Raw genomic sequence first — 12,278 nt, 5'->3', positions numbered from 1 at the left:
ACATATTTGAAAAATAGAGGATTACAGAATTTGCCATATACCTCCTTGATTTTGGACTTTTCCAGTGCTGTTGTAATAATGTTGAATCACATTATACAGCAAAATTTTGTAAAAGTTAATTGCATTTCACTCATATATCCTTTTTACATAGCAATCTTATTCCTCATCCATATACAACCTACACAGAAAAGCAGAGTTGTTCCTCCAAAAAAAGCAACAAGTTTTGAAAACTGCTTGTCTCAACTGATGAAAAGATCAGAAAACTGCAGAAGAGTCCTAAATTTTAAGCCATCTAGGATTAATAACTATAGTATAGAAGCAGATTGTAGGTAGCTATAATACTATGGGACCAAATGATCAATTGAGGAGCATTTATTTGACTTCATGGATTTATTCCAACTAATGACTTAACTCTTCAGCTCCATCTTCTCCTAAATTTTCTTGCAGATATATTCATCTAGATAAGAAAGCTGAAGCGTAACATTTGACAGCACAGGCTTGATAAAGCTGAAATGTCATATTTGAAAGCATAGGCTACTCAAGACAACATCTCAACAGTATTATGTTCACTTCTGTGTAGATTGCTTAGCATTTATTAGAATACAAAGGCAAAATAAGATAATAGCTGTCACCACACTACACAGCATTTCAACTGAGTCATAGAAAGAGTTAATGAGGGAGTTATGAACCAACTCAAGTGGGTGTTCTGAACAAGTCTGCAAAGGGATTCCTGAGCTGCAGACCAGCTTTTGTTTAGGTTCAGACCCACTTGCATTGGAATGCTGGAAGTGCTGCACTGGCACAATGAAGACTTTCTCTCCCTCCAGCTATTTCTGCCATTTCTTTGCACTTTGTCCTAAGTATGTACGCTGATGAGTATAGAAGTATATAATGGGCAATTCTTGTTCAGGAGGCAACAAATCATGACTCATCCTACAAATAAAAAGTAGCTCCCTAAAAGTCAGTTTATATGATATAGCAATAACTGGAACATACCACCTTATTTCTGTAGTGCAACAAAACACACCAATGATGTAATACACCTATTTCACTTCTAAATTTCAGCACTTTTTCAATCCTCTTGGCAAACCAATTTATAAGAAAGAGCTAGGAAAAAAAATTATCATTGTTGGTGTGATCTGCAGGTAAAAGGCAGGAAACAGTTTTTGTAAATACTTATTTTGCTACTGACTCACTATAATGGCAGTATTGGGGCAACCTTCCCTCGAGCATATGAGCAAGCAGATCTTCACACGCTGAGAAACCACAAGCTGTGAATGGAAGAGCTTGCAGAGTTAAGGACAGGAGAGCTCAAGAGTTGTGCAAAGGCAAGAGAGAACACTGAAATGATAAAGACTGCACTACAGGCCTTCAGTAATACCTCTTAGGAAGGTCCCAGTTTAGCCAAGTACTGCAGCACATGCTTGGTTCCAGTGCTAGTGATCATGACACTCAAGTTTCATTTACCCAACTGCTTGGGCATTTGCAAACAGGACACTAATAGAGGCTCAACAGACTTTTAAAAGAATAAAAAAAAATTCTACAAAGTTGCTGAAAAAATTAACATTTAACACATACACGATAGTAAAACTATAGTTACTGTTTGCAGGAAGTTAAAAATTTGTCCATTTCCTTTAGATTACCTTTCAATTAAGAATATGCTTTATAGTTATTTTTATAAATTCAAAAAGCAGTCACTGGAATAATTTACTTGTGAACAGATGCTCCACTTACCTGCATACATTCAAGAATAAATATAGAATATTTAAGTACTTACTACATGCAGTGAACCCAAGAAGCACATTTAGATGATGGTCAAACATGATGGCTACCTCTATTAGGGAAAAACTAATATCACTAAATATATGATAAGATAAAGGTAAGAACTAGTGTAATGACAGTTAATTATGGATTATATTTTCACTGACAAGCTATTTCTAATACAGCTACAATACATTCAGTCCCATTAATGCTAGTAAACAAAAAATTTAAAAAAAAAAAAAGGCAAAAAGAAACCCAAAAAACAAAAACCAAAACCATATCAACCCAGATTGTAAACCAGCAGAAAGCTAAACTGACCTCAATTGCTAGAAATTTGGCTAAAACAATTAAATTAGTTCTTGTGAGAGCCCAGCCAAAACTTTTAGTGTTATCTGCTTCATGACCATTGGCAGTAAATGAGAAGGTATTTCAAGCAAATGAGTCCTGTGTTAGATACATGAAGTTCTGATCAAAATCATGGGTTAAATCAACTTTTTTTTTTGTTTTAAAAGCAACAAACCGGCTGCTCCTCCTTCAGATCTCTCCTGTAGCACAAATTCATCTGCCACAGACATCAGTTACACAATTCCCTTCCTCCTACCCGATTTCTAGTCAACACTTGATGTGCAAAATCACATCTGTAATCTCCAGAGCTTCCTAAGAGAAGAGCTCATTTTCCTCTGTGCAAGCTGTCAACACTCAAAAAAGAGCAACAGCTAACAATAGTTATTCTTTGAGCTCCGTATCGCTCAGCTCAATTCAGACAACTTCCTGGCGCACAGCCACAACCTGAGGCAGTATAAATCCTGCTCTCATCAGCTTCAAGCAATATTTTCCAGAAGCGCTTGAAAGAATCAAGGAAAAAACTTGTAATTGGTTTTGACAGTCTCATCCTATGATACTAATTTACATTTTTAAGATATGTGGCCCAAGATATTTTGCTTTGAGGAAGAGGCTGGATTTCCCTTGCTGCTCTTATGACCTTCTTAGCTACATTCTAGTGCAAGGATTCCTCCGGGTTTTCTCAGCATTTAGTCTTTCCTCTGGAATATATCTGGTAAAGATTAGCTAATAAAATATTTAGGCATACTTGGTGCTGCTGAATAGAAGAGCCTGGTTGAAAGGCAAAAATAGTTGACAGGCAGCTGCACCAGAATCACCCACAAAAAGGATAATGCTAAGTTAGAGGGTTATCACTGTTTCTTTCTTATTAGTACAAATGAGTTTGACAAGAAAAATAATTTTTAGTTTCACAAAAGGATTCAGCATACTTCACTGCCTTCTTAAGAGGAATTCAGCAAACACAAACATTTGTTCTAGCAAGGCTGAGTAGACCAAATTCTGTAATTCTTATATTTTGTCTTTTCTCCTACAATCTTCTGCCCTCTCAAATCCACTGTTCTTCAGAACATGATTTCAGACTAAAGACTTTTCTATTTTAGGATCAATGACCAGCACAAGATGCCTCAGAGTTCTATGGAAATAAAACTAGAAATGCCAGATATGAAAATATGTATATCTTTCCTCCTGATAGATATAATCCTGATCTCTACTAGTTCCTGGATTAAACCCTAAAAATTAAGCTTAATTGGGATATCACTGATACCATTAATAAATATTAGATCTCATATACACCTACATTCAAAAGCCAGTTCTTGCTGGCCATCTTCTGTCTACTTGCCTTGCAAAGAAAAGTGATCCACATTCCTTTTAAATTCCAGTGTTTATCTATTAAACCACCAAAATTAAGACTTCCATTCCTTTTCTCTCTCTCATCTGTGTTTACATGTCTGGTCAGCTTCATTTCTACATACATTATTTCCAATCTACATTAATTGCCAAAGGGAGCTACAAGCCACCAAACTACTATCCACTTAAGATATTCCAGCTAATTAAGTCTTCTCTCAGAAAAAGATCTCCGCTAACCAGCATTGAGAAGCAGCTAAAAATGCAATGGTGAAATTTAAAGCCGGCAGGTCTGCATTCTTTCAGAAGAGCGTTAACTTTTATTGGCCACATTTTCAAACTAAACCAGAAAGCCGCTACCTGTTGGGGACAAGAAGGGATAAGAATAAGAAAACAGCTTAATACTGTGTTCCCACTGCGTTTAGACATGAAAAATCAAAAGCAGGAGCGCAGTTTCTGTGTGCAGCTGCTTGGTTTTATACTTGAAAACCTGCTTACATTTGAAACATGTTAGTTTTTGAACACCTAGACCTTACGTTCTTACAGATACAGTGAAAGGCACACAACCAGGAACACGAATGCATCTGCTGGTTTCTGTGAAGGCACCAACGTTATGATTCTTTGTTAACAAATCGTGGATGATATGCACATCATCTGTGGTTTCAAAATTTCCTTATCTTGGAAGTAGAAGTCAGTTTCTCATCTATTTAAGTGCATCTCAAAAACACTCCATTTATTCAAGAATAAATGTCACCAGTTTCATGAAGATACTATGCTGTCTAGCACATCTTGGGAAATGCTGGTAACATTAGTCAGAATCTTACATTATCATGCAGCAAAAAGGTTCATAACAATTCATACTTAATGAACACTGAAAAAGCAAGTAGTCCTTCATGCGAAGTAGTTGATAAACAGCACATAGATAAATTTCACCCTCCATTAAGATCACGAAGGTACTAACTGTATGTAATGGAGAAAAGAGTTTAGGGGTCGGGGTTAGTCTAGGTGTTAGTTTAAAAGAGCCAAAAGAAGACTGGGTTTTAATCATATCTTCCTGCATGTTAGAGGGTTTGCTACTAGTGGGTGAACACAACACTGTGCTAACAAACAAATAAAAGCCATATGAGCCTTCCTAAGACTGCAAATGCAAAGCTCATCATGCAAAACTTCCAGTCTAAGAATGTGATGAGAAAGTTTTAGCAATTCTGCACATGAAGGGCCTTTCCCATGACTCAACATCACAGGCTGTGTGTACAAGCAAGGCCACAAGACTGATTCAGAGATATCCTTATTGTATAAGGAAATATTCCATATTTTATTTAAACTTGCTACAATTGTTGCCTTCCAATACCATCTAATTCCCAGCTTTTATCAGGTGTTTACAGTCTCATATATGCCATCAACTACTGGAACAGGTCAAACACAGGCCAGAGTAGTGATACTTTGTTTGATGTTTTGGGGGGGTTTTGGTGGGTTTTATTTTTGTTTTGGGTTTTTATGGCGTTTTGTTTTTGGGGTGGTGTGTTTAAATACACTTCACCCAAACTCTAGTCGTCATACCAACTACACAGAGAAAAAAAAGGGACTAAGGAATATACAATCACAATTCCCTCAAACAAATTTAAGGAAAAGTAGAAGTCCCATATGAAATCTCAATACAGTAAAAGTAAATTGGGAGAAAAATAAAGTATTTTCAATGCAAAACTTTTAGATGAAAGGATGGTAAACTTTCACTTACCTATTGCGATGATGTTTGCAGAGAGGAAATGGAAACAACTTCCATCATGACACATGAGTTCTTCTCTTTGCATCAAATCCCCTGCTACAGATTTTGGAGAAGTCAGAGCCATCGCAAGCTTTCAGAGCAGCCTAGCAACAGTGCCTGCTCCAAGTCAAACAAAGTATTACAGAACAGCTATCTGCACAAACATTCAGTTGAGTAATAAAAGTAACTGAGAAAAATCAAGAATTTCAGGATGTTGCTGGCTTACTTCAGAAGTCACGGCGAGTGCCTTCTCTGGGATTCCACATTCAAGAGACTGTCCTGTTTTAATTCTGCTGACACATATTCCGTGCATTGAAGAACAGAATTTATAGTATCAGTGAGGAGCAAGAACTACCACTGAGCTCAGTCTTGATAGAACAGATGTGATGGCCCTTCACAGGAGCAAAATAGTTACAAGTATTCAGCGTATCTTCCCAAGATCTCTTGCATGTTGCAAACCTGGAGAAGACAATTTTTTTTTAAACAGTGGAAGCTGCTTTAACAGTTTATTATACAATATTTACTACAGGAACATATCTAGATGACACACAACAGACTGACCTCAGCAGTTGCTTATACATAGATTGTTCCTCACATATCAGAAGGCACTGACTGTTCTTTCCCTCACTCCCGTATTTTCTATAATCATAGAAAACTATGCTTTTGCCAGCAGCAACTTCTCCAGAAGCCAAACTACTTGTGCAGGGTTTAATTTTTAATATGTATATATACACACACACACTTAATTCCATCATTCTACATAAGTGAATGTATCAGCTATATTCCCAAAGGACAGCTTTAAGAACTAGCTGCTGTGATGTTGGCTTGCTCATTCAGTTCTGTCTCTTACCCTTAAAAGCTCATTTCTCCTCTTACATGCCACAACTGTCTCCACACTGCACGTCTTCATTGTTGTCTGGCACTCTCCTTCCCTTTTTTTACCTATCTCCACTGGATACAGAAGACTCACCCTTCCAAAACTTTCAGAGGGATACCTTCCTCAGAGAAAGAAGGTCAAAGGCTCACTGCAAAACAGCAATCATACAAGACAGAAACCTGGGATCCTACCTTGTGCTTGTAACTGTTTGAATCTATGGGAGTCTCCTTCAGTTTGTAATTACAAGTTGAGTTCTGAAACATTGCCCTAACATGTTTTGTTGTGAAAGCACAGATCCAGTTTGACATTATTTTAAAAGAGAGAGGGCAATGAGGCACCACTATTAATTTACAGTGAGTAGAAATAGAGGGGGGGGGGGGTGTGTTAAGACATTTGTAACAAAAAATTACTAAGAGATGTCCCTGTTCAGTATATTCCAGTTTGAAGTTGTACCTCTCTTCTTGTCTTTGGTCCCTTATTCAGCTTCTTTGGGAAGCCATTTCCTCTCTACCACTATCTTTTCACCAAGCCCACCTTCTCCATTCTCTATCTTGTCAAAATCTCCCCTGTTGAGAGGGAGCATGTCAGTCAATGAAGTAATACCCATACACTCAGTATTCAACTGCACAAACAATTTACCAAGAATCAGACTCCTCACCCAAAGGGAAAGCCTGAGCAGAAGGTTGTACCAAATGACCTAACTTCTGAGGTCTCCTCACACTTGAATTATTCTAGGAACTGAAATGAATTTATAACTTGAAGTCAAAATTGTATGATACTCATTAGGAGAATTAATGACCCTATAATGCACCAGGTCATTACATGGATTAAAATGCAAGAGAAATATTTTCTGTTAATGGCTTTTGTAGAATTATCAAAGATCCCAAAGTTAACAAAGCACCATCAGACCCCTTTAACAGCATCACCTTATGAAGCAGGGATGTCATTAAAGTATGCAAATGCTGTAACAGTAAAGCCATTATTCTCAGATGAAATGAGCAACATTTATTTAAGACTAAACCTTTTTGTTATTACAATTGTTGAGGCTACTATTCCCATATATTGTTTATACTTTGCATTTTTGTAAACTTTTGCTGAAGACAGAAAATATGCTGATAGAGCACAGCAGAAGAAATGTCTTAAGATATGATTCTGCCCTGGTCACTCTCCCCTGTAGCCTCCCCTTATACCTTTCAAAACAAAAGCTAGGTAACAGATCTTCCTTCTCTGATTTTCCCATCCTACCCAATAAGCATCTTCAACATTTCCTGAGCATGACAAGATCTATAATGTGAAGAAAGGCAGACTGGATACAAGGAAGAAGTGAAGCAGCTATGAACAATTGTTCAGTATATTTGTTTTCACTGCACCTGCCCCTAATTTACAGCGAATGAGAAAAGACGCAAGACGGGTTTTTCAGAACTCTAGGACAGAACCAAACCTAAATGTTAGAAGGCATCTCAGGAGTTAAATCAGCTGTGTCCACTGAAAAAGCCAAAACCGCAGACAACAGCATTTCTGGAGCTATTCCATTGCGTACTGAGCAAGAACTTCTACCGATGACAGGCAGGTGAGTTATCTGTCTGCTTTGGTCATCTGGGCAGCTTCTCCTAACCACAGTTTTATAGCCACTAGCCACAAAGCACCATTTTCGGTACCTGCACATTAAATGTTTAACCCTGAGATTAATCCAGGAAGCCACAGCTCGTAGGACGGGTGAAATTGTTTTAATATTGAGATGAGATCTATCCATTTCCTCTTCAGAAAGTTGAACTGGTTGGTAGTTACTTTGCCAGATTCTCTCACCTCTACTTTAGGGCATTTTTGAGAGGTCATTTCCCTCGCAGGAGGTTCAATCACTGTGACTCATTATATAGCAAAGAGCATATCCACAGGAGCGAGGAAGACTGAATGGGCACAGATGTTCATGCTGGTATATACTGGCATAACTTCAGTGAAAGCAAATAAGCTGCAATACTTTCCATTGTATGAGGATGTGGCTCACAATATTTTATTCTCGAGTCATGTCAAATTCACATTCTTTACCCTTTTTTCTGATCTGAAAGTGAAGTTATTGTGACTCAGCTGATCCCTAAATGCCATCTCTTTTCATGCAAAAGATGTTCTTTCTTCACTCAGTCCCACCTTTTAAAGCTTCTGTACAGGTCCTCAGACTTCTCCCTTCCCCCCCACTTCTCAACACACCTCTACTGGTTTTTTGTTTGTTTAAAAAAAAAAAGAAAAAGGCCCATCCTCTCTCCCCAAAACAGCAAGCTGTATGTCCCTATAGATGCTAGGCAGCCAACAGAAAAGCACACAGTTAATCCTTAAAAATACAGCAGGATTCAAATTGGTATCGCACAACAAGATTCAGGGGCCAGACTTCCCATTAAAGTAAATTAAGGAAGCTCAGTTGGCTTTCCTGGAAAATTTCTTGCGAAGATTGTATAATGAAAAAACACCGGTTACCTTCTTTGAAAATGTTTCACCTCTGTTATACTAGGAAAGACTCTGACCTCTGAGAACAGCACTGCTTATTGACAGAAGTCACAAAATAGACAAAAGTGAATGACTGTATCTGTTCAGATCATACGAACAGGATTTAAACTGACTGCTCAGGTTAAGAGCCCTACCTAAGTATTATTGTGTGAGGTTCCATATTCCCTTAAGAAAACAGGACTTAAAACCCTAGAGGCAGGATAGATATCACTTACAGACAAAAAAGCTGTGTACACCATTACCAATCCTTTAACCATTTTTATATCACTGTCATATTTAAAGTTTAACCCCAAAAGACCTGCTTTTATGTTCAGGGAGGTATCATGTGGCACCCACCAGAACTCAAACAAGCTCTGATATCCTTCCAGAACAGATACATTGATACTGTGGATGAAATATAAAAAAACCCCAAGCCATCATTTAAACCTGAATATTTTTATCCAATTGATCTGCTTTCTGATCAAAGATCAAATGGGAGAAAAAAAATACTTCAAAGCATTTAAATCTGAGACTTGGGGTTTGCTTTTAAACTCGACTGTGGTTCACTATGACATGCTGCTCATTTTAAAGAATGCAACCCCATTCACTGGGCAATTCCATTTGAGATAACTTGCACGCCCAGGCATGTTACTTCACATCCAAAGCAACTGCAAAATGAAAGCAGTCTGTTTCAGTACAGTGGAACACAGGGATAAGCCCACACCTTAGGGTGTGCTACAACAGTCTTTTTCCCAAGGGACAGAACACGCACAGAACAAACTGGCATGTGATACACAGTTCTCTGGCAAACAATTCCATTAAAAATATAAGGGGCAGCACAGAAGAGGCACTGAAGAGGATATTAGAGTACCTTTCTGGCAGCCTGATGCATTCACCTTACACCCAGAGCACAGTCAACCCACTTAAAAGAAACACTTAACATTTGTCAGCTCTTCTTCATCCGCTGCTTACAGCCTGAACTAGAGCTGCACATGCAGGAGAGCCCTGCATTTTTGCTGAATGATGTAACTGAATATTCCTTATGCAAGTAAGGAGACTTATTATTAAACAGAAATAATTTATTTCAGGCTTATATTGACTGTGTCATACAACTTTTGCATTTACTTTACAAAACAAAACTTTAAATTTGCAACAATGTCTATATATAGGGGATAGACTCATTTGTAATTCCCTTTCCTATTTAGCCCAAGTTGCCAGAAACCATCTTGGTTTCATAATCATGACTTCTTGCTAGCCAGTTCCCAGACCTATCTGAAATGACAATGGAAACATAGCACACAGCAGCCTCTTGCTGCTTAAGAACATTTGCATTTCTTATTAGCAAGGAAGAACTGGAAATTTTTATTAGAAGAGCCAAGGGAACTAATTAAGCAAGCCTCTAAATCTCATCCAATAACTTGGCTCAGATGTACTTTGAAACTACAGATTTCATACTGTAGATCACGAAAAACAAGAAGCCTCAAAGAAGGAATGGGGAGAGGAAGATCTTGTTAGGAGTCAGATGGGAAGTGACTACTGCTGGAAAATCTCAGCTTTTGCTGCACATGGGAATTTATGAGTCATATTAAATAGAAGACTCAGATTATGGGCTCCAATGCCATTTGTAATCAAAAGAACTATAATACTAATAATGGTAATACTCTCAATTATGTTAGCAGGCTTGGTCACCCTCCAGAAGCCCAGCTTTTTTTTTTTATTTATTTTCTACCTCATCTGAAGAGACAGGAATTTCTTTTAAGAATAATGACTATGACCTTTAATCAAGCTGCTTTAGTTCTGTACAGCAGTTTATTGCTGTACTGATCAATCTCTTAGATATTAAGGAATAATTTATGCTAGGGGGGTTAGAAAGGAGGTGGCAACACATGATCTCCTTTTGCAAGTCAGTGGTAAATGATCAGCTTTCTTCTGAGGATGCCTAGTAGGACCAGATACAAAAGCCTAAGCAGAGAAAGGAAGACAGTAAAAGAGAATAGGAAATAAAATTAATATCTTGTTAACTAAACGATAAGGTAAAATGGTAACAATTTAACTATAGCTAGTGAAATTAAGAAATTACCCTAATTAAAAGCAAAGGGTTTTTTTTTCCCAACCACCTTTGAGCACATATTTATTGTAGTTTTCTATGACTCATATCATTACCAAGACAGAAAGGTCTATAGCAGAAATTTATATATATAACCTCAAATTGGAACAACATGAAAAGCCAGTCAGGGTATATGAAAACCTTCAGATGCACAGAATAGGTCCAGAGCACAGGTTTAACAACTCCGATGACTACATTTTCCAATATAAAATGGACCAAAACTCCCATCAAGGGAAGGTACGCATGTACTACAGCATCTCTGATCTGTACCCTGATCTCACTTCTCTAGCCTACCCTGGGTTACTGGAAAGGGATAAAACTTTGGCTGCGTTGGACACATCTGCAAGCCAATAAGTAGGCCTCATACCACTGGAGAACATCAAGCACATGCACACCCACTAAAAAACCTGAGCTAATTACGTGCAGCTTTGGGAAAAGAGTACAGAAGCCCATTCAATGAAAAATACTAGGTTGTCCTATCTTTGCAGTTGTGTAAATGCAAGTCAAGACTATTATCTTTAACTACACCGTAGCTCCCTCTTTAAAACTGAGATATCTTTATAACATTGTGCAAATACTCCATAAATCTATGCTACTTCCGAACATTTGACTTTCCTAAAAGCTCTACACAAAGTAGAAGCCAGTCATGACAGACTTCAGAAGTAGAGATAATAGAAGAACACAGAAATAATGAAATGACCTTCAGTGACAGAGAGAAAACTGATGAGCACTGAGCATGGAATACAAATTCCACGCACAAAGGAAAAAACGACAGACTTTAGAAGGATCTCTTACAACTTAGGTTGCTTCAAAAAATTCACACCATGTAGTTAAATAAGTGTAGATACCCAGTTTACTCTGGAGTACGTGCTCCTTTTGAATATCTCAAATCTAATCTATTTTCATTGTCCTTAAGGTCACGTGCTGCATTTTGTTAGGCTTAATAATTGCTCTATACTTAAGTCCCTCTATGACAAACAGTTGAGTTGTGGAGCATTAAATTCTCTTGGTTTGCAATTCACATTTCATTTCCAATAAATACTCCTAGAAATGAGTTGATGATAAAAACATTTTGCGTGCAGTCTCTTAATGGCATTGTCTATACAGATCATCTTTCAGACATTTTTGAAATGCCTAAGGCTGGGCAAAGTTTTTCATCAGGATTTGCACAGCTGGCAACATTTTAATTCACCACAGTAAGGAACCTGAACAGAATCAAAAGCATGCTCTCTTTTCAAGTGGGTCTTCCTTCACACCACCCTACTATAAGACAGAAACTGAGTTGGTGAAAGCAACTGCTTCACGTATATACTGCAAACAAGAAAAACATGCTTACACTTGGCAACTTAAAGAGAAGGTTGTTTGGTTGTTGGTTTTGTTGTGCCTTTTTTTTTTTTTTTGGCCAAATATCCAAACCAATTTCTTAATTTAATGAATCTCCTTCCTCATTAGCTGGAAGGGGTCTGAGAACCACTCAATCCATCCTCATTTTGCCAAATAGAGGGGAGTGTCATACACAAACACTAACTAATAGATTTGCTACCTTGTGGCAAGTCTCTAGGGCCTAGTCCAATAAAAGTCAAAGTACAGCTCTGCTTTGTTCA

General features: G+C 37.8%; 1 protein-coding gene across 1 annotated transcript in view; it reads right to left on the bottom strand.

Moving 5' to 3' along the window:
- Positions 1 to 12,278, bottom strand: part of PLCH2 (phospholipase C eta 2) — a 119,083-nt gene that overhangs the window by 95,865 nt on the left and 10,940 nt on the right. Inside the window, 1 exon segment of the mRNA XM_033007776.2 lies at positions 5,186 to 5,671. Within this exon segment, the coding sequence (XP_032863667.2) occupies positions 5,186 to 5,297 (112 nt within the window). The 5' untranslated portion in view covers positions 5,298 to 5,671.

This window comes from Tyto alba, unplaced genomic scaffold, assembly GCF_018691265.1.
Source record: "Tyto alba isolate M040663 unplaced genomic scaffold, T.alba_DEE_v4.0 Super-Scaffold_20000042, whole genome shotgun sequence".
Taxonomy (NCBI): Eukaryota; Metazoa; Chordata; class Aves; order Strigiformes; family Tytonidae; genus Tyto; species Tyto alba.
The sequence above is the reverse complement of the archived record's forward strand: the minus strand, read 5'-3'. Positions and strand labels throughout refer to the sequence as shown.